Below are 22,424 nucleotides of genomic sequence, written 5' to 3'. Positions count from 1 at the left end.
ATTTATTTATTTGCAGGAGAGAGAAAGAGAGAGAGAGAGAATGGATTTTTCTATCTGCTGGTTTATTCTCCAAGTGTCCTCAACAGCTAGCTAAGGGCCAGGAACTCCATCTGGGTGGCAGGAACCCAAGTCCTTGGGCTATCCCTGCTGCCTCCCAGGCATGTTAGCAGAAAACTGGATTGGAAGCACAGAGCAGCCTGGACTTGATGGGCACTCTTACGGGAAGTGCATGTCCCAAGTGTCAAGATAACCTCTGCACCACAATACCTAGCCATCCTAATTTTTAATTTACAAAAAGAAAAAAAAGGAAAGAAAAGGAAACAGGAAAGGAAGGAGGGAAAAGAGAAACAACAGATACAACTCAGAGATGGTAATTTTGTGTTTTCTGTGAATTGAGTAGCTTAGAAAAGCTAATGCAAAAAAGGTGCTGCCAAATTTTCAAGCATTTGAAGTATTTACTTTTAGAAGCCATTTAGAATAATTTTGTTATAGGAAATTGAAAGTCTCAAATTAGAAAGTTCATTAGCTGTGGTTCAAGTGTTTTTCTTACAAAACTATTTAAATGTGTTTATTGCAGTATCACCTTTTATGGGTGTGCACCGAGAAAGAAGAGAAAAATCTACAGCAGCCTTCTTGTGACTAAGATTAGTTTTGCCTCAAATGCTGGGGCCATGGACTAAAATCATCTCCTGCTGAATTGAAGGTGAACACAATTAGTTTATAAAGAATATTTGAACCAGATGCCTGGGAATGTGGTAACTGCAGTTACAAAGGAAGACAGGAAGGAATGGAAGAGTTTACTTATCTATTGAAACACTGAGCACTAAACACTGCAGACATTCAGGATGAGAGCAATGTGTTCTGCTCTCCTGATTTCTGCTACAGGTCAGCCACTAGGCAAGGAGCTCTGGGAAATAATGCAAAGATACAAGGGACCTGGAGATGCTGGTCAGACTCCTGCCACCAGCTTAGAGGAAGAGCATGCAAACACGTTACTGTAGCAAAAGACAATAAAAGGGGTGGGCTTTTTGAGTGATAATAAGTGAGTGCCTTCATATTCAGTTCAGGGAACAGGAAGAGGGTTGTTTTGTTTGTTTGTTTGTTTTTCCCAGCTGTGGAGATACATGATATTTTAGAACAAATATAGTTTTTTGAAAAAAGATTTATTTATTTGAAAGGCAGAATTATGGGGCAGTGTTGCGGTGCAGAAGATAAAGCCTCTGCTTGTGGTCTCTGTAACTCAGCCTTTCAAATAAATAATTTTTTTAAAAAAGGCAGAGTTACAGAGAGAGAGACGTTGATTGATTTAGGATTTATTTACTTATTTGAAAGGCAGAGTTACAGATAGGCAGAGGTAGAGAGAGAGAGAAGTCTTCAATCTGTTGACTCACTCCCCAAATGGCCACAAAGACTGGGGCTGGATCAGGCAGAAGCCAGGAGCCTTGAATTCCCATGTAAGTGGCGAGGAACCAAGCACTTGGGCCATCTTCTGCTGTTTCTCCAGGTCCATTTGCAGGGAGCTGAATCAGAGGTGAGGCAGCTGGCACTAGAACCAGAGCTCATATGGAATGCCAGAGTTGCAGGTGGCAGCTTAGCTACAGTGCTGGCCCCAAAGAAAAGTAGCTTTTGAGGTGAGCCTCAGAGGCTCTGGATAGACAGAGATGGCTGGAGTGTGCTGTACGTAACAACAATGCAACATTCGATGATGAAGGTGTACTAGCCATGTTGTTAAAGCAGGTGCACCTTAGTTGAGTGGAAAGTTCAAAGGGGAAAGTAGAGTGAGAAACCCCTTCATGCCCAGCTAATGAAACCCGCATCATGGAGCACTTTAGCTATCAGCTTCTAAAATGGACTCACTACATCCCAGTTGCCTTGGACGGTTCAAATGTAGACTCCTGGGCCACATTTTGGATCAGGATCAGGGGGCAATGTCCTGAGTCTGCAGTTTATCAATCTTCCAAGGTGATTCCAATGACCACAAAAATTTGAGAACATTTGCTGTTGAAACGGGCATCAGGGAGGCAGCTAGTGAGTGCTTTGAGGCAGGAGAATGGTGAGGTTAAGCTGAAAGAAAGATCTGGTTCTGGCAGATGGAGGGAGCTTGTGAAGTGAAGTGGGCAGTCCGTGGACCATAGTGACTGGTGACTACAGGACGGGGGAGGCGATCAGATGCCACCACGACTGAGTTTCTGTGATCAGGGAGACATCAGAAATCTATCACCAGAAATATATGTAATAGACTTTGTTGACCACCTGCAAGATCACTCTGAACCTCTGCCCCCCTGACCTGTGACAGAAATTACCATACCAAATATTGCTGGAATTTTCAGAGGGACTTTCACATGGGCTCGTGAGCAGTCTGACCCCACCTGTGCCACAGCTGCTGTATTTAACACCATGGCATCAGGACATTTTTGTGGGATTCCTTGTCCTCTACTGAGGCTGTGACCCTGAACCACCTGGTCTTGCCCACTGTTCTCCTGAACCAGCTGCAACCTGACATGAGCAATAATTGACCTGCCGGCTGTTCTAGAAGATGCTGTTGCTGCTGCTACTGCTGTGGGTGTACTGGGGTCTCTGCCAGGCACTAGCACCCTTCTCTGCTATCTGCATGGCACCATGAGCTCTTAGAGTTCCCCACCAAGCAAATCAGTTCTTGACCCATGACCGTGTCTGTCTCAGAGGACATGGTGAGTAATTCAGGTGTTCTGTCACTGCTCTGCCAGCTGCTTCCATAATGCTCACCACTGTACCACATGGAGCACTGCAGCCTAGAGGGAAGAGGATAAATGGGTTCCCCGTTGGCTCCTGAGATCTGTGCTCATATGGGAAGGGACAGGCAGATCGTGTTTGATAGAAGAGAGAACAGTTCCCTTTCACTTTTTAAGGAAGTAGCACATTCATATGATGGAAAATTCAAAAGGAACACAAGGTGTCCTGTGATAAGTATCTTTGCCAACTGCCCCCCCCCCACTCATCTAAGTGCATCTCTTTGGGTATTCAAGAAAAAAATGCATGTATGTAGTCTCTCAGCTTTTAAAAATTGGAATGGTAACGTGCACTTTGTTCTGCCCCTTGGTTTTAGAAATTCTATATCAGAGCTTCCTCATTCTTTGTACAGCTTCATAGTATTCCATTGTGTGACTGTACCCTGGTTAACTTTATCTTGTCCACTACAGATGGGTTAGTTCGGATACCTCACTGTTACAAAGAAGACTGTAATGGATAATTTGTAAATACCTCATGTCAGAAATGGGCAATTCAGTCTTTATGGTCAAGTCCCAGAGTGAGATTTGTGGGGCAGGGAACAAATAAATGTGCAATCTTTAAAGTTATAGACAAGTTCCTCCCCATTTTGCATCCATAGGATTAATGAGCTAGAGTCTTCTTGTCTCTTGAGCAGAATGTTAAACTTCTGGAATTCTGTGAATGGGCGTGGGTGAGGAATTGATTCTTGGCAGACTGTGTGGGAAGGTGGAGGAAGGGAATGACATGCTGGGCACCTCTCTGGGTGTCGAGAGCACTGCTTTAGGTAAAGCAGCAGGCACTCAATCATGCTATTCATTTGCCACAAAAGCATCTACTAGCTTTGTTTGAAGTTTCATTTTGTCAGTACACAGTAAAATTGGCTTTATTGTTAGCATAAAGTTTCTGAATCTTAACACATGTATAGATTTGGATAATACCACCATGATATGGAAAAGAGTTGCATCACTCCAAACCCCAATGCTGTTGCTCTGTAGTCATACCCTAGACCTCTGAATTAATCCATTTTCTGATACCATAATGAAATACCTGTGGTTGGGTACTTATAATGAAAAGATTTATTTAGCTCCCAGCTTCTAGAGATTTGAGGACATTGCCCCAGCATCAGCTCAGCTCTGCGGCAAACTTCATGGAAGATGGAAAAAATGTGTGATAGGGCGCAATCACATCATCAGACTGAAAGCCAGAGAGAGACTGGGGTCCCAAAAATCGCATATGAGAGCAGTACCCTAAGTGACCTAAGGACCACCCACCCTAACAGGTCCCCCACCTACCATCACCACAGTGAGGATCAAGCCTCCAGCACGCAAACCCTTGGACACAACTCAAGCCATATCCAAACTGTTAGCAACCTCTGATCAATTCTCTATCACAAGGGTTTTCTCTTTTAGAGAACGTCATATAAATAGAAGTGTTCAGTGAATAACCCTTGGAGCTCAGCTTTTTCCATTCAGCAAAATTTGCTGAGGATTTTTCCCAGCCACTGCACATATTGGTAATTTGTTGCTCCTTGCTGAGTACTCCACCATATAAATGCATCGCTGTTTTTTACCCATTCGCCCAGTGAATGACCCTGGGGTTGTTGCCAGTTGAGGTGATTGTTTATAGAACGTCTACAAAATTTTTATAGAAACTTAAGTTTTAATTTCTCCTCAGTGCAGATCAATTTTCACATCTTTTATAGGGAAGGGTCATTTATTTCTGTAATTTGTGTATTTCCTTTAATGCATTTGACTTTTTGGTTGTTGAAATTTTTTTAAAGATCTGTTTATTTGAAACACAAGAGAGAAAAACATGCAAACCTCATGACAGAATTTGTGGAAATGCCCATGCTTAGGATGTGGAAAAGGAAGATATAAGAGAGGAAACCAAGAAAGAGACTTTTTAGAGTTCAGAGAATAACCAGGATAGTGTAGACTAACATTAATAAAAGCGGAATGGTAAAGATCAATGGGTTAAAGGTTTAAATCCCCAAGGCATGGGGTTTAAAAGGAGAGAATCTCTCCCAGAATTCTAAATACAAATGCTATAATTCATTCATTCTAATTAGACCAGCGGGGTCATATGCCCACCCCTTGCACTAGTCACCAGGACACAGTGTAATGATTGGTCTTCCTAAGTTTCTTAGTTTCCCAGAACCTCATGGATCCCCAAGGGAAACACCAGACCCTTTGTTGGAAGACTTAAATGTGGAAGAAACCATGACAGATGTCTAGAAGTGATCGTTGAGAGTAGTGTGTCACTTAAATCTAGGAGCTTAGATGGTTGTGTGTCAAGGTGAGAAGCGGGAGGTAGCATGTGTAGAAAATTCAACCAAATACTTGGATTTAACTTTGGCACCCAGGAAGCCTGAAGAAGGATTTTTTTTCCTTCTTTCAAAATTCAGGCAATATTTGTTCCTATTTAAGCCCAAGAGTAGGCACCAATTGTGAAACTAAGGTAATAACTGATGAGAAGGAATATGGCAGAAGGCAGAGCAGGCTAAGCCCTGATGCCACACAAGGCTTCCTCTGAGTAGGCAGGCAGTTCCCTGTCCAGCCTCGCTCTTCTCCGTCCATTCTCCTCTCTGCAGTCAGAACACTCTTTCTAAAGTGAAAATCCATCCATAGTTACCCGAAAAGAGCTTCACATTGCTCTCAGGCCATACTGCTCATGATGTCCATTGCATGAGAACATCTTATAGGAAGGGCTCCTGCAAGTGCTTACTGCTCTCCAGCCCAAAGGACCATCAGGGTCCACAGGCTGGCCTCCATGTTTCTTAAAAAGCAGCAATTTTCACATTTTACACTAGGCTGCAAACTCAGGCTAGATGGGGATGGTATTTGTTTAGTAAACAATGGACCCCCTAGCACTGTGTCTGGAATTCAGCAGGTAGTCATACACAATCATTGGAAGAATGGGTGGATGCCCGCTGATCTGTGAAACTTGTGGTAGCTTCAGCGATCATTTCAAGATCTAATTCTTATCCATTGCTCACCTAAGATGCCATTTTAGTAGATAGTAAGCAAGAGAAATAAATATTGAGTAAAGCTATTAGAAGAAGAAGACCCATAGAATTCTAAGTTGTAATATATGAAAGAGTAGAAGGAAACATGATGGAGGACACACAGTGCTTAGTTCTGGGTGGTGGAACTATGGGTCTATTTTTCTTACACCGTTCTGAGTTTTCCAAATTTTTCTATCATGTACATGTATTAGTTTTTGATGTTTTCCAGGTTTCCTAATGCATTGTGAAATGTGTTTAAAGTTTTTTCAATTGTAAACTTTCAAAATAATCCAGATGAAACTTTGTGTGGGGAGCAAACCGGACTAGACTGAGTTACTGGAATTAAGACTTATTCTATGCATCTGCTCTCCCACAATATGGCGCTGGGAGAGAAGTAAACAGCTTCTACACAGCTGCCTCCAGTTCAGCTAATAAACTGTAGGACTTGCTCCTGATTGGAGGAGAGCAGCGTACTCGGCGTGTGGGCAGCCGAGTTAGGATTGGCAGAGGAGGACTATAAAGGAGGAGAGAGACGGCATGCACCAGGAACATCTAAGGGGAACATCTAGCTGAAGGAACACCCGTGCAGCCCCCGAGAAAGCCGGCCGGCGGTGTGCCGCTCCCCTGCGGAAGTGGGGAATGTGGCCAGGGGGAACTGCCCTTCCACGGAGGTGGAAGGGATAGTAGCCAACCCGGGAAGAACCAGCAGCAAACCCGGGGAGGGCCGAGCAGACGAAAGAACAGCGCAGGGTCCTGTGTCGTTCCTCCACGAAGAGGGGGAGCGACACTTTGTAATGAAAGCACAGTAAGTTCTTCATTCTATGACCTAGCTGTATTGAGTACCTTAGCTGTATTGAGTCCCTTAGTTGTATTGAGTACTTAGTTGTGTACAGTACCTTGAGATTTTTAGATTATAATAAATTTTGCAAAGAGATGACTAAGGAAAGACAAAAGTGTGTGAAATTGAAGAGTAAAAAATATTTTAAACAAAGAGGGAAGAAAGAAAGAAAACTATAATCTAGAATAGGATTGATTAAAGCACGGTGCTTCTGTCAGTGAAATTGCATGCACACTGTTTGGAATCCCATCTCTGAAGGCAGAGGAGTTGGTGGTGACATGAAGAGAAGAGGGACCACCACATCCAAAATCTCTTCTAAGACCACTCCAAATAAGCATGTTGCCTAAGTCACACGGTGTGTCTGCTGCATGGATGTGACACTCCAGATGCAAACCCTTCAGCCAGCTGTAGCCTCTGCCTGCCCAGAAAGGATGACTCCACTTCTGTGAAGACTGTGACAATACTTGTGCTACAACTATTGAAACACTTGTTTTTTAAGAAAGAAAGATTTATTTATTTATTTGAAAAGCAGAGTTACAAAAAGAGAGACAGAGAAAGTGAGAGATCTTCCTTCCATGGTTCACTCCCCAAATGTACACAACAGTTGGGGCTGGGCCAGGCTGAAGCCAGGAGCCTGGAACTCTATCCAGGTCTCCCAGGTGGACGGCAGGGGCCCACACACTTGGTTCTGCTGCTGCTGCTTGCCAAGGTGCATTAGCAGGGAGCTGAACCAGAAGTGGAGCAGCCAGGACTAGCATCAGGGCTCATATGGGATGCTGGTGTCAGAGGCAACAGCGTAACCCACTGTACTACTATACCAGTCCCACTTATAAGATTTAAATAATAGAACAATATCAGATTGAAGGAACAATGAGATTATAGTTGTTCATCAAGAAGGCAGAGAATTTATTCCAAAGTACAGAAAAATTGGAAGAGGTAACACAAACAGCCTGATTGTTGTGTACATGTTTTCATTTTAAGCTTGTATAACTTTTCATTTTCTTGAACACCTGCTATAAAATAAAACAATGAAAATATCCTATTTTAGATATCAAATCATCAATAGCTGACTCAAGATGATGCCTACATGCAGGAAGCACTCATGGGCCTACACTGTTTTTTTCTTTCCTTCTCATAGGATGTGTTGGGTGGTGTCCTGATTACCGCACTCCTCATTGGCCTCACCTACCCCGCCTGGACTCTCCTTGACTACCTGGACTCAGCCAGCCCCCTCTTCCCAGTGTGTGTCATAGTTGTGCCGTTCTTCTTGTGTTACAATTACCCCGTGTCTGATTACTACAGTCCAACCAGAGCAGATACCACCACAATTCTGGCTGCCGGCGCTGGAGTAACCATAGGATTCTGGATCAACCACTTCTTCCAGCTCGTGTCCATGCCTGCTGAATCTCTCCCTGCTGTTCAGAACATCCCACCGCTCACCACTGGCATGTTAGTTTTGGGTCTAACCAAATTTGCAGTGGGGATTGTGCTGATCCTCTTGGTTCGTCAACTTGTACAGAATCTCTCGCTGCAAGTATTGTATTCGTGGTTCAAGGTGGTCACCAGGAACAAGGAGGCCCGGCGAAGACTGGAGATTGAAGTGCCTTACAAGTTTGTCACCTACACGTCTGTTGGCATCTGTGCTACAACCTTCGTGCCAATGCTGCACAGGTTGCTGGGATTACTCTGAACCTCCAACAGCTGGGAACTAGCCCACATGGGCAGGAGAACTAAGACATAGGAAAATTGTTGGGTGGGCAAGTCTTGACAATTCAGTTTTCTTTAAAAAAAAAAAAAAAACTTGCCATATGTCTCTCCTGCTGATATGAGATGCATGATGCTGCTGTGTTAAAGGGGAAATTTTCTCATAGGCACCATTAGTTGGTAAGTGCTATGCTACAGTAGAACTCAGGCTAAAGCCTACAGCTGAGGTCTTTAAGGACAACCTCAACCTACTTTCTGTTACATGCACTTAGACCCAGTAATAGGCTGCAGGCTTGGCTCTATGCCCCACTGGGGTCTGGAAGCCCAGAGGAGATGGGACGATCTGGGAGGCTGGAGGTAGGGTCATTCTTTTTGGTCATGGCCTTGCCCAGCACCAAGTCTCATTTCCAAAACTGGAACTTCGGCCCAAAAGAAAGGGTGGCGCTATATAAAACTGCATTTGTTGGACAGGGTTAATTCCTCAGTGTCACTCAGATTATACTATACCTGCTCAGGGGGTGAGCCCACTCCGAGTAAGGATGGCTGTGGAGTTGTGGGAGGCAGTGGCAGAGCTTTGAGGTCACAGGGAAGGGCCTGCTTTCCTTCTGAGTCCAATTCGCCTTTAGGCCTTCATGTTGAAATAGCAATCTTCTCTTCCTTGTTTGTGCATTTTGCAGGCTTTCAAGTACTATTGCTATTCTGACTCATGAGACTACTGGCTGCTGCCACCACCCCTGGCAAGTTGGGAGTTAGCTTTCCTTGTAAGTGGAGATATTCAGGATTCATTGAGACTCCTCCTGTCTCCTGCTCATGAGCGGCTTGGGATAAGCTCTCTATCCATCTTCAGCTCTTGTGGCTTTCATATAAACTTGGAAGGCACTGGCAACTGCCCACCAAAGTGGACCAACAGAAGAATGGACCAACTGAATCCTTTCTGGGGCCTGACAAGGAGGGGATCAGCCTCCCTGCCATCGCCTGACAAGGCCGCTCTCTCTGAGCATAGTCTTTGTTTCCTAGTTACCTGCTGTAAATCTATTTCATCATCCACAAAGTAGAAACAGGGGCTCCCTTTTCATCCTCCCACCTCCTATCTCTCAGCAATTTTCAGGGTAATTAATGTGAGAACCAGTTCGGCCTCTCGTAGGAAAACAAGCCATCAGGGCACACCGTACCCCAAACTGAGGGCAGGTGCCCCAGAGGTTTAGGAAAGTGACCTTGGTGCAAACACCAGAGAGCTCCTTCCAGGGGCTTCTCTTCCGTTCTTAAAAGTAAGGAACAGGAATCTACAGCTTTCTTTAAGATTGGTGTAAATGGAGCGAATAAAGCATCTTTTGGGCTACAGAGGCTGGGCTGATGCCAGTGTTTCATGATCCTGATTCCTCATCGCCATGCACGCATTTTGGAACATTTGGCCTCTGAGCCTCTGCATCTAGTGTCAAATTGAAAACCATGCTTTTCCCAATTTCAAATATGTCCCATAGCCTTGTTGTTGGTGTGATCTTTGGTGTGTGACTTAGGATACAATTTCTCAAGCCAAATCATTTTTAGCAGAACATCCCATTTTCACTTAAAATTCTTCCAAGCTTATCATAGAAGGCAAGAGTCATAATGACTTGTCATTATGATATCAAACTCTGGAGGTGGAAAGCCCTGGTGGGCTGGCACAGCCAGTGGAAAGCTGTTGGTTGGATAAACAGGCACTTTCCTGCCCTTCAGTTTCCCCAGCTGCAAAACCAGAGATCACAACACTGGGTAATCTTTACACAAAATGTTTTCATTGATTGGTCTGAAGTCAACTGACAAAAGGGCTAGCTTTTCCACTTGTGTCTTTACAAAAGAGGGGCCGTGATTATTGTCACAGAGGTGGGTGCTGGTTATGTACAAACACACATACATACATACAGGTTTTTCACTGTCCCTTTGTTTTAAGCCCTGACCATCAGAAGTTCATGCAGTTGCATTGATGTATTTCAGGCTATAGTTAGTTACACAGTTAGAATTGAGAATGAATATATCAGCCACAGGACATTAAAGAATGACCCAAGGATTTGTCAGGGTTGGTCACTTTTTAAAGTTACCTGATCCCAGTGATAAAAAAAAAAAAAAAAAAAAAAAAAAAAAAAAAAACTTAAAAGTCTACACTGGTGAAGCCAAACTCAGTTTTTGAGCACACCTGTTCTTTGTCTAGAATCAGGCAGAACGGATTGAAAAAAATCATGACCTGATTCATACTGTTGTCTTTCCAGCCCCTTTGCAGCCATTTCTCACCCAGAGTTTCAGGTTGTCCAGTTCTCACACACTGCTGCCTAGCTCCTTCAGTCTGCCTTCAGTATCCTGACAGTGGGATAGTCTCTCTGGAGAAAGACTGCCCCCTGCCGGCTTGGCTTTTGTCTTGGTTCGAAGCCCCTCTCTGGATCTGGAATGTTGGAAATTAAGAATTTAAAAGTCAAGCTCACCATAATGTATTCAATATAAGCTTAGGACTAGTGGCCCAGCCATTCTTGCTTTTGGGAACTGTGACACCAAAGACTTTAGGGTTATTGGCCAGGAGCCAGGTGGAATGACATGCTCTTTTGCACACTCCTATTGTGCCCCCAATCTAATACCAGTCTGGGCCAAGGTGTCCATCCAGTAACCTTCATTCTAAACAGTCATTTCATGCCAGTTTTGCTCAAACCTGCACCATAACAGAAGCAGGGGACAAAAAAACCTAGCTGAGATGAACTAAAACCCCTTAAATTGCAGTGGCTGAAATCACAGCATGCCAGTGGCCTCACTGTAACATAGGATTTTCTCGCCCAATAGGCAACTCACGCTTCCCAAGTGTAATCCAAACGTGTGTTTCAGGGCCATATGCTCCAGGTTTCTATTTTGGAAGCCTTCAGCTGTGTTGCTTGTGTACTGTATATAAATGTAGTCTTTTTAAAATAATTTTTGTTTGGTCATGAGTTATTAAATGCTTTTAAGAGCCAGTGTCTGGTTTTTTTTTTTGTTTTTTTTTTTCCTTAACCTCGATCTTTTCCTCTGGTTCCCTTGGATTTGACCTGAAAAGAGGACAAAGGTAAGTGGCAGCCTATATGATTGCTGTTGACATAACTTAACCACAGGCAAATAAATGGTGGTGAGCTTTAGCATGACCATAGGTGTGGTGAGCAGTAAGTAGTAGGCTGTAATGTTTTCAACCACACCTCTAACTCCTTGATATTGGTGTGCCCTTTAAAAAAAAATTATTTGAGAGGTAGAGTTACAGAGAGAGGGAAAGATAGAAAGCTTTTCTATCTGCTGATTCACTCCCCAAACAGCTGCAACCACCAGAGCTGGGCTGATCTGAAGCCAGGAGCTTCTTCACACGCAAGTGTAGGGACCCAGGCACTTGGACCATCTTCCACTGCTTTCCCAAGCCATCAGCAGAGAGCTGGATTGGAAGAGGAGCAGCCAGGACGTGAACTGGTGTCTGTATGGGATGCTGGCGCCACAGGTGGAAGCTTAGCCTAGTAAGCCACAGTGCCAGCCCCTTTTACTAAATGTGGAGATAAAGACCACTGTGTACTGAAAAATAAATGTTACAGACTTTGCTAGTTTAGGTAACAAGGGTAGTACGTTTTCACAGATGAGTATCCTCTGCTAAACCAAACCACTACCCTAATTGAGATCCACATCATTGCAACCATGTTCTCGGCCTTTAAGCACTCCAATTTGCTATTTGAAATGATCCAGGAAGTTGACACTCTTAATTGCAAGGGCCAGTCAGCTAGGCAGCGGCGTGTGAGAACTGGACAACCTGAAACTCTGGGTGAGAAATGGCTGCAAAGGGGCTGGAAAGACAACAGTATGAATCGTGAGCAAGATGTATTTATTAGACACTATGCAGGGCACCATGGGGATGTGAAACTCCAACTTGTCCTGTGGAGTTATCCCAGGAGAAACACACAAGCTCTGAGAATTATAATTCAAGCTCCAAAGTGTTAAGGATGTAGAGAAAAAACCATGACAAGGGAACTGAAAGGAGGGGGAGAGTGATCCCAGCTTGAGGGCTATAGCAACTCAAGGCAGGCTTTGTGGAAGATGTATTGCATGAACCAGGCTTAAAGAACAGATGGAGTTTGCATGGGGAATGTGATGGGAAGGAGGTCTGAGATGATATTCCATGCTTAGTGAACAGCTGGTTGGAGGCACCTGCCCAAACCCCTCCAGCTATTAGGAGGAAAAACCCAACCCAACCCACACTGTAGTTGGTGATTGTGGGTAAGAATAACAGTGTCAGTGATGGAATAAAGGATGACCAAGGGGCTTTGACATTGCAAAACCGAACCACAAGGAAAGGAAGGAAGTGTGAGAAGCCCTTTCTAGTGAGGTAGCAGCCAGAATTAACTGAACAGCCTCCTTTGGTCCTTCTTCATTCACCTTTTCTCCATCTCTGTCTCAGAACTGCTCATATACAACCTTATTCCCAATTCCTCTTGCTGTGCTTTTGGCGGAGACCAGAAGCAACTGGGGATCAGTTCGTGTCCTTCATGCCCACTGCCTTCCTCATCCTTCCCTTAATGCAGGTCCCTGAACCACTCCTGTGAAGCTTCATTTGTGAAAATTAAAATACATGTTTACAGCTGGCGCCGCGGCTCACTAGGCTAATCCTCCGCCTTGCGGCGCTGGCACACCGGGTTCTAGTCCCGGTTGGGGCACCGGATTCTGTCCCGGTTGCCCCTCTTCCAGGCCAGCTCTCTGCTATGGCCCGGGAGTGCAGTGAAGGGTGGTCCAAGTGCTTGGGCCCTGCACTCCATGGGAGACCAGGAGAAGCACCTGGCTCCTGGCTTCAGATCAGTGCGATGCGCCGGCCGCGGCGGCCATTGGAGGGTGAACGGCAAAAGGAAGACCTTTCTCTCTGTCTCTCTCTCTCACTGTCCACTCTGCCTGTCAAAAATAAAAAAAATTAAAAAAAGATTTATATAAAAAAATACGTGTTTATGTGAAAGGCAGAGAGAGACAGAGCTTTGATCTCACTTGGTCACAACGGCCGAGGCTGAGCCAGGCTGAAGCCAGGAACCTGAAATTCAATTGAGGTCTCCCATATGGGAGGCAAGGAAGTACTCACTTGCTTCCTCTCAGGATGCACATTAGCAGGAAAATGAGAACCAGACACTCCAATACTGGACACAGGAGCCTCAAGCAGCTACTTAACCCCTGCGCCAAACGCATGCCCCTATAAACTTTTCCACCGTGACCCAGGTTCTTTAGAGGGCCTCTAAATGGACTTCCCCCTTTTCACTTTTATGACTATGAATGAAGCCCTCATTCTCTAATAAGAGGCTACAGAGCCAAATGGAATAGCTGTACACACATCTCTCACTTTAGAGAATTATTATTTCCTCAAAGCTGCTTGTGTTTTTTTAAACATAAATTGTGGGTCTGGCACTGTGGCGAGGTGGGTGAAGCTGCCGCCTGCAATGCCAGTATCCCATGTGGGCACCAGTTCAAGTTCTGGCTGCTCCTCTTCCAATCTAGCTCTCTGCTGTGGCCTGCGAAGATGGTGGAAGATGGCCCAAGTGCTTGGGCCCCTGCGCCTGCATGGGGGACCTGGAGGACACTCCTGGCTCCTGACTTCAGATCGCCACAGCTCTAGCCGTTGTGGCCAATTGGGGAGTGAACCAGCGAATGGAAGACTTCTCTCTCTCTCTCTCTCTGCCTCTGCCTCTCTGTAACTTTCCCTTTCAAATAACATAAAATAAATCTTTTTTAAAAAATAAGGCAACACATGTTATGGACAACTTTATGCCAATAAGTTTGACAAATTACATGAACAAATTCCTTAAAAGACACAAACTACTAAAGCTTATTTAATAGTCAGTGATATTAAAAATATAAATTAAAAAAACACCAATTGTAAGTGCCCTAAAAAATCATGTGATGATTCTTCATTTCTGTGAACATAAGGCTTTAATAAATGACTGTGGACACACCCCACATCCTTTGTTTTTGGGAACACACCTGAAGTACAGACTTGCATATTTACATATTAAGAATGAGAGTTGAATGTGGGCCATGAATAGAATGTTAAGTTCTGAAAACTGTAGCCACATGAGACAAGGGAGCTATGTGAAGCCAAACATTCTTCTTCCTTTTCCACGCCTGTCTATATGGCATGCAAAAACAAACAAGAAAAGCTAGGATGTAGCTAGGAATTCTGGCTGTAACGTTTCTTTAGCACACACACTCAACACATCTGCTGGCCTTCTCTTTGCTAAGATATCAGATCACATACCAGATACCCTTGATCAGAGCACAAGCTAGACTCTCTCCTATGCAGGTGTTCCAAGATGCTATAACATACCCAAAGCTAACCTTGGATCATTGTGGGCAGGTTAGGGTGGCAACTGGGTGCTGTCTTAACACCTGTGCCTACCTGCATCCATCCATGAGCCCGCACAGGAGTGAGGCCTCCTTGGTTTCTAGTCTGCACTCAGTCACATGGGAACTAGACGGATAGGGTGAAGGATGGGGTAAATTATGCACATGCACATGAAATAAACAACATTTTAGCCATCTTAACTGGGCACTGACAAAAAGATGTTGAAGTATCTTACAAATCAAGAGAATTCCGGTATGCTCCAATACATTCCGCAGTCCAGCGCCTGTGTGTGACAGGTGTTGGGCACGGTGTTTCCCACTTGTGCCTGGCCTAAATGCTCTCTCTTCCCCACAGCACAGTTTGCTCCCAGGTGACTCTGTCTGGCTTATCTCGCTTCATCAGCCTTGCCACCACTCCCAGTGCTCCTGATGTAAATGTTCTGCCCAAGACTCACAGGTAAGAAGTCTCTAACTCACCCACCCCACCTCCGACTGGGTTTTTACCGTTTCGGTCCAGATAAAATGAGGATGTGTACAAGGGACTGCATCTGTCACGATCGGTTTCTTGACCCAAAACAGGTGCTTGTTTTTGGGAGGGGAGTATTTTCATTCCCTATATGAAAAAGTTGTGGTTTTTAGAAAGCAGAAAAATGTCTTTTTCTATCCTATTTGGTATCAAACAGGCACACCTTCTCATCTTCACTTTTCTGTCCTGAAGATCAGATTCACTTCATGTCTGACAAGTCCTCTAACTCCAATGCTGTGGCAGCTCTCTCAGATAGCCTTGTCAGGGCATCCTAAGATTGGTGGCACTTTCAAAATATTTGCTAATGGATAATTATGACATGTCTCTAGCCAAAACTAACAGATGAAGAGTGAAGAACAATGCTGGCCCCCTACTTATATAATTTTTTAAGTAATTATGATTCCTAATTTTTTTTCAGTATTTTTTATTACAACAAAACAGAATTTGTAGGGGGTGGGAGTCGTGGCACAGTGGTTAAAGCCGCTGCTTGAAATCCTGCATCCCTTATTGTAGTGCCTGGTTCGAATCCCAGCTATTCCATTTCAGATCCAGCCTCCTGCTAATGCATTTGCTGGGAGGCAGCAGCTGATGGCTTGAATATGTGGGTCCTTGCCACACACGTGGGAAATCCAGATGGAATTCCTGGTTTCAGCCTGTCCTAGCACTGGCTGTTGTGAGCATTTGGGGAGTGAACCAGCAAAGAGGAGATCTTTCTCTCTGCTTTTCAGATAAACATAAACATTAAAAAAATAAAACTTGCGCCGGCGCCGCGGCTCACTAGGCTAATCCTCCACCTTGTGGCGCTGGCACACCGGGTTCTAGTCCCGGTCAGGGCGCCAGATTCTGTCCCAGTTGCCCCTCTTCCAGGCCAGCTCTCTGCTGTGGCCAGGGAGTGCAGTGGAGGATGGCCCAAGTGCTTGGGCCCTGCACCCCATGGGAGACCAGGATAAGTACCATAGGATCAGCACGGTGCACCAGCCGCGGCGGCCATTGGAGGGTGAACCAATGGCAAAGGAAGACCTTTCTCTCTGTCTCTCTCTCTCACTGTCCACTCTGCCTGTCAATAAATAAATAAATAAAACTTGCAAGAAGTCTCAACATTTTGGATAAATAGGTAAATGATGCAAATCATCAAATCAGCTGTGATCTCCAACCCCATTTATTGGTTATATAACTTCTGAGCAAGTCATTAATCACTCTGAAGTTCAACTGTTTTCCTTTCTATCTCCTACAATTGCTAAACCAAAAAAAAAAAAAATTAAAACTGAAACAAGATCACATGGAAAACACTTTGAACAAACAGCAAGGCAGGAATGCCAAGCTCTAATAATAGAACTGACCTGTAAGCTAGAATCAAAATCAATGTAATTTTCCTTTTAATACTAAAGCTCTCAGTTTTTATTAAGCAGGTGTGTGTCTCATCCAGGAAAGGCTCTTGGCAGTATCCACAGGCTGCCCTGGCTAGAGTTCATTTGCTTCAGAGGGAACAAGTATAAGATGATCTGGCTGTGGAGCCCCTGCGCCCATTAGCTGAAGGTTCACGCCCAGTACAGCCATTAACTTTTCCTTCCTGCAGTTTCCTGACTCACAGGGTAGGAACATCTCTATGATGCATGGAGATCTTCCCCCTTCCATGCTGGGATATACATACAATTAGCTACTGGTAAATTTTTTCATTACAAGTAATTTGACTATACAAAAAATATGTAAGTGGCTGGTTGTTAACAGAACAAACGGTTCCGTTCACTTCATCAATGGCTGTCATATGATTTTTTTTTTTTTAAGATTTATTTATTTACTTGAAAGTCAGAGTTACATAGAAAGAGAAGCAGCAGAGAGAGGTCTTCCATCCGCTGGTTCACTCCCCAGTTGGCCACAATGGCCAGAGCTGCACCAATCCAAAGCCAGGAGCCAAGAGCTTCTTCTGGGTCTCCTACATGGGTGCAGGGGCCCAAGGACTTGAGCCATCATCTACTGCTATCCCAGGCCATAGCAGAGAGCTGGATTGGAAATGGAACAGCCAGGACTCGAACCGGCACCCATATGGGATGCTGGCACCACAGGCAGCAGTTTTACCCGCTATGCCACAGTGCTAGCCCCTGTCATGATTCTTGAGTCATGATTTTAATCAATGACAACCTGACAGACGCCTCATGGACACTTGTAGGCCAGTAAGCCATGTTGACCAGAAATCCCTATTCTAAATTACATGCCATTTTACCTTATGTATACATTAGCTGTGTTGAGTGGTTAAAATTAAAATACCACATTGCATTACATTTTTCCTCCCAGTTCACTGAGGTATAATGCATACCTAGCTATACCTACCCCCTGAACTAAGGTATAAAATATTTTTATCACCCCAATATCTACTCTTAAAGACATTTATTTGAAAGGCAGTTACAGAGAAAAGGGAGGAAAAGACAGATTTTCTACATGCTGCTTTACTCCCTCAAAGGCCGCAATGCCTGGGGCTAGGGCTGGGAAAGGGCCAGGCCAAAGCCAGGAGCCAGGAGCTTCGTCCAGGTCTGCCACATCAGTGGCAGGGACCCAAAGATTTGGACCATGTGCCACGGCTTTCCCAGGCACATTAGCAGATAGCTATATCTGAACTGGAGTGACTGGAACTCGAACTGGCACCCATACGGGATGCTGGCACTGCAGACAGTGGCTTTACCTACTGCGCCACAATGCCAGCCCTCATTCATTCTTAAATCCAGCTGTCTGTTATGGCCTGGGAAAATAGTATTAGCTGGCTCAAACCCTTGGGCCCCTGCACTCATGTAGACCTGCAAGAAGCTTCTGGCCCCTGGCTTTGGATCAGAGCAGTTCCTTGCGGCCATCTGGGGAGTGAACCAGCAGATGGAAGACCTCTCTCTCTCTCTCTGCTTCTGCCTCTCTGTAACTCTGCCTTTCAAATAAATAAATACATCTTTAAAAAAATAAATGAAATAAAATTACCTCAAACTGTAACTGCTAAACTATAAATTTTTTTTATTTGAAAGGCAGAGAGCCATATAGACAGAGTGTTCCCATCTACTGGTTCAGTTCATAAATGTCCACAACCACGGGGGCTGTACCAGGCTGAAGACAGCAACACAATCCGGGTCTCCAACGTGGGTGGCAGGGATGCAAGTACTTAAGCCTCTCAGGGTGCACATTAGCAGGAAGCTGGAAATGGGAGTGGAGCTAGGACTCAAAGCCAGGTACTCCAACATCGGATATGAGCGTTCAAAAGCGTGCCTCCGGCCGGCGCCGCAGCTCACTAGGCTAATCCTCCGCCTAGCGGCGCCGGCACACCGGGTTCTAGTCCCGGTCGGGGTGCCGGATTCTGTCCCGGTTGCCCCTCTTCCAGGCCAGCCCTCTGCTGTGGCCAGGGAGTGCAGTGGAGGATGGCCCAGGTGCTTGGGCCCTGCACCCCATGGGAGACCAGGAAAAGCACCTGGCTCCTGGCTCCTGCCATCGGATCAGCGCGGTGCGCCGGCCGCAGCGCGCCGGCCGCGGCAGCCATTGGAGGGTGAACCAACGGCAAAAGGAAGACCTTTCTCTCTGTCTCTCTCTCTCACTGTCCACTCTGCCTGTCAAAAAAAAAATAAAAATAAAAAAAAATAATAAAAAAAAAAAAAAACAAAAGCGTGCCTCCATAACTGATTCTTAAAGGTTTTCTAAAAATACTATATTTTGGTTTCCCAAAAATGAATATATGTTAAATGTGGACAATGAAGCTAAAAATCTTAGTTACCTCAGACTCTTGTAATGTGTGCTCTAGTCATTATCATGTTTCATAAATGAGGAAAAGAAGGGGACCCTGTTAGGCAGGAGGCATGGGCTGCCATGTGAAGTTCTGAGCCAGGGGGCCTGATGACATGTGCTCGGCAGTGCATTCTTCCGGCTCTCCCTGGGACTTTGAAACAGCAACCCAGCTGTGCGCACAGACAACGCATCCGTAGGCTGCATTCGCTGACCTAATGCAGGGAAAGGGGATTTGCTCAGGGAGCCAGACAGCGCCTTCAGTTTATTAAACATTAAAGCACAAATGGATGTTCCCAGTGGAAAAGGGCTGAAGGACACCACGGGAGGAGAAAGGGACACTGGAGGAGAGGGAGAATCAACAACAGAGACCATCTTCACAAGAAGGGCTCAATATTGATTTCCAGGGAGGAGCAGGGCATGGTCAGCTCAAATTTGGTGATAACATCAGGATGAAGGACCCCAAGCTTCCCGATGCTTTGACCCCTGGCAAAGATCTCAGCACATCGCCCAGGGAAGAAGGCGGAGCCTGAAAAACATAGTGAGAGAAAAATCAATGTTTCTTCTGGCAAAAAAAGGTCAATACACATTTAACACTAAAAGCCCACTAATCTACTTTAAAAAGAACCACTCCTCTTAAAACCACTGGCTATGAAAACAGTTCTCCCTCACACTTTCTAGTATTAGAACTATTTGTAATTGCACCAAGATGTTCTTGTAAGAAAAAAATTAGGAGCAAATAAGAAAGTACAGGCCCTGCATTTTTAATATTTATATTTATTTGAAAGGCAGAGAGAGAGAGAGAGAGAGAGAGGTAGAGTTATCTTCTATTCACTGGTTCATTCCCCCAAATGGCTGCAACAGCCAGGGTTGGGCCAGGAAGGAATTAGGAGCTAGAAACTCCATCAGAGGTCTCCCAAGTGAGTGGCAGGGGCCCAAGCACTTGGGCCACCTTCCACCGTTTTCCCAGGCACATTAGCAGAGAGCTAGACTGGAAGTGAAGCAGCGGGATTGGAACCAGTGATCACATAGGATGCTTTGTGTCACTGGCAGCGGCTTAACTTGCGGCACCCTAACACGGGTCCCAAGCCCTTTATTTAAAAAAAAATATGTTTATTTATTTATTTATTTGAAAGGTAGAGTGACAGAGAGAGGGTGAAAGAGAAAGAGAAATGGTGGGAGAGAAAGACAGAAAGAGAAAGATCTTTCATCTGCTGGTTCACTCCGGAAATGGCTGTACCACATGGGTCTGGGCTGGCTGAAGCCAGGAACTCCATTCTGGTCTCCTACATGGATGTAAAGGGCCCATGTACCTGGGCCATCTTCTGCTGCCTTCCCATGCACATTAGCAGGAAGCTATATCAGAAGCAGAACACCCAGGACTTGAACCAACACTCTGATATGGGAAGCTGGTGATGAAATCAGTGACCCTACTGGGCCACATCCCTGGCTCAAGAGCTCTAAACTCTTCATCACAGGGGCCCAAGTAGGGTGGATAAAATAAGGAGGCTGAAGGAACTCAGTCAGGAGATGTCTTGGGGAACTGTGCCTGCACTTGGAACTGGTCCTAAGAAAGACAAAGGAAAAAAATGAAACATAAAACTGATGAACTTACACAGGAGGAACCTGTTTGGAAACAGGTTTTTCCATAGTGGTACTTGATGGTTAAAAGTTTATACTCAATTTATTCACTGCTCACATCGCTTGGTTTCACATTAATACATGGAGAAACCCATGCGGAGTGTCTTAGGCTGACTATAGGGACCACATGTACAGGCCGGCCATGTACCAGAACATGACCCCACGTTCCTTTCTGTAAAGGACTTTGAAAGCCATTTGGGAGCATCCACTGTAAAACCACAGCAAAGGCCAGCCCCAAACAAGCCTGGATTGAACCCTGATTTTACTTCAAGACAAGCAGAAAGTTCTCTCTGCATCTGGGTGCCAATGCACTGATCTGGGCTTACTAAACTAATAATAGTTCCTGAGGTTTAACTAAAACATAGGCTTACCCCATATCTACCAAATTAACCAATGCCACAGAAGTTTATCAATGCTGTATACTCTACTGAAGCTAAAAAGGGTGCTTACTCATTTCTCTCACCACCAACTTGAAAAGGGATCAGGCCCACAACTCCTGACTGATTCAATGAAAACGTTTACTGGCATGCGCTCTGAATACCCAGTGGAGTTGGGCCACAGCCTCCAGCCTGCCACTTCAGAGAGTGCATCATTTACCCAAGAGTGAACTGCTGAATCTCTGCTAGTGGCTCCATGGCTGGCATAATTAAGGAATACAGAATCAAGTTGGAGAGGAGGGAACCTGATGTTGTCCCACTAGCATCACAGGGACATAAAATTATACATATTTTGCAAACAGCACAGAGGCATTTGTTTATACTTCTGGATCAAGACCTAACATTTTTAATCATCATTCTTATATAATCCCAAAGCAACCTGGTTTAAATATAAGGTAACCTTTTTCACACATTCCTGCAAACTAAACAATTCTCCTTCACTATCTATTAAGGGAAGAATCTCAATGAACTGCATTGAAGTATTATGTCTGGTTCTATGACTTAACTCATATCTGGGGAGAAATGTAGACAAGGGAATCAAACAAAATGATGCAAAAACCAAACTGAAATGAAAGTGTACAGCCTTAGAGAGATAGGAATATTGGAAAATCTGATAAAGATGATAAAAAAAAAAAAACACCCACTAAACCTTACTTTAAAAACAAACCTATGGGGGCTGGTGCTGTGGCATAGAGGGTAAAGCTGCCGCCTGCAGTGCCGGCATCCCATATGGACACCAATTCAAGTTCTGGCTGCTCCACTTCCCATCCAGCTCTCTGCTATGGCCTGGGAAAGCAGTGGAAGATGGCCCAAGTCCTTGGGCCCCTGTACCCATGTGGGAGACCTGGAAGAAGCTCCTGGCTCCAGACTGGCCCAGTTCCATCTGTTGCAGCCATCTGGGGAGTGAACCAGTGGATGGAAGACTTTCTCTCTCTCTCTCTCCCTCTCACTTTCTCTCTCTCCTCTAACTGTGACTTTCAAGAAAAATAAATTAATCTTAAAAAAAAAAAACCTATGCCCCCTCCAAAGAAAAGAAATATTCAAATGTCCAATCAATGAAGTATGTATAAAGTGTTGAAGATGAGCAGTATAATCAAGAAAAAGAGAACTCTGGGAGTAGGGGTGTTTGGCATGACAGTTAAGATGCTGCCTGAGACACCTGCATTTGATAATGGAATCTTCTGGGTTTGAATCTCAATTCTGCTTCCAATTGCAGCTTCCTAATAATTCATACCCTGGGAGCCAGTAGATGATGGCTCCAGTACTTGGGTCTCTGCCACACCATGTGGAGATGTACGTTAAGTTCTAGAATCTTTGTTTTGGACTAGCCCAGCCCTAGTTGTCACGGCATTTGGGATGTGAACCAGTAGATGGAAGATCTCTGTCTCTATGTCTCTCTGCTTTGCAAGGGAAAAAAAAAAAAAAGGAATC

At 44.8% G+C, this 22,424-nt stretch overlaps 2 protein-coding genes across 14 annotated transcripts in view; one reads left to right on the top strand and one right to left on the bottom strand.

Annotated features, from left to right (window-relative positions):
• The window catches only part of FARSB (phenylalanyl-tRNA synthetase subunit beta), a 116,923-nt gene that overhangs the window by 14,606 nt on the left and 79,893 nt on the right, over positions 1-22,424 (bottom strand). For 4 of the 6 annotated variants that reach the window (XR_016231430.1, XR_016231429.1, XR_011387089.2 and 1 more), the window contains one exon: positions 19,155-19,444. The exons of the other annotated variants lie outside the window; for them this stretch is intronic. Coding sequence is in view for 1 of the 4 variants with exons in the window: in XM_008259231.5 (XP_008257453.1) it covers positions 19,293-19,444 (152 nt within the window). In the remaining 3 variants the exon portion in view is untranslated. Of the gene's footprint in view, positions 1-19,154; positions 19,445-22,424 lie in introns of those variants that run through there. 6 annotated transcript variants of the gene reach the window in all.
• The window catches only part of SGPP2 (sphingosine-1-phosphate phosphatase 2), a 148,458-nt gene that overhangs the window by 118,585 nt on the left and 7,449 nt on the right, over positions 1-22,424 (top strand). For 5 of the 8 annotated variants that reach the window (XM_070070151.2, XM_008259230.5, XM_089328973.1 and 2 more), the window contains one exon: positions 7,729-10,428. In XM_070070151.2, coding sequence (XP_069926252.2) covers positions 7,729-8,280 — 552 coding nt within the window. In that variant the 3' untranslated portion in view covers positions 8,281-10,428. Of the gene's footprint in view, positions 1-577; positions 704-7,728; positions 10,429-14,994; positions 18,799-22,424 lie in introns of those variants that run through there. The other 3 variants (XR_016231431.1, XM_089328977.1, XM_089328976.1) reach the window with 3 other exon arrangements.

Source organism: Oryctolagus cuniculus, chromosome 3 (genome assembly GCF_051225735.1).
Source record: "Oryctolagus cuniculus isolate XC-2025 breed Fujian yellow rabbit chromosome 3, ASM5122573v1, whole genome shotgun sequence".
Lineage (NCBI taxonomy): Eukaryota > Metazoa > Chordata > Mammalia > Lagomorpha > Leporidae > Oryctolagus > Oryctolagus cuniculus.
Note: the sequence above shows the minus strand (reverse complement) of the source record. Positions and strands in the feature narration are given on the sequence as shown.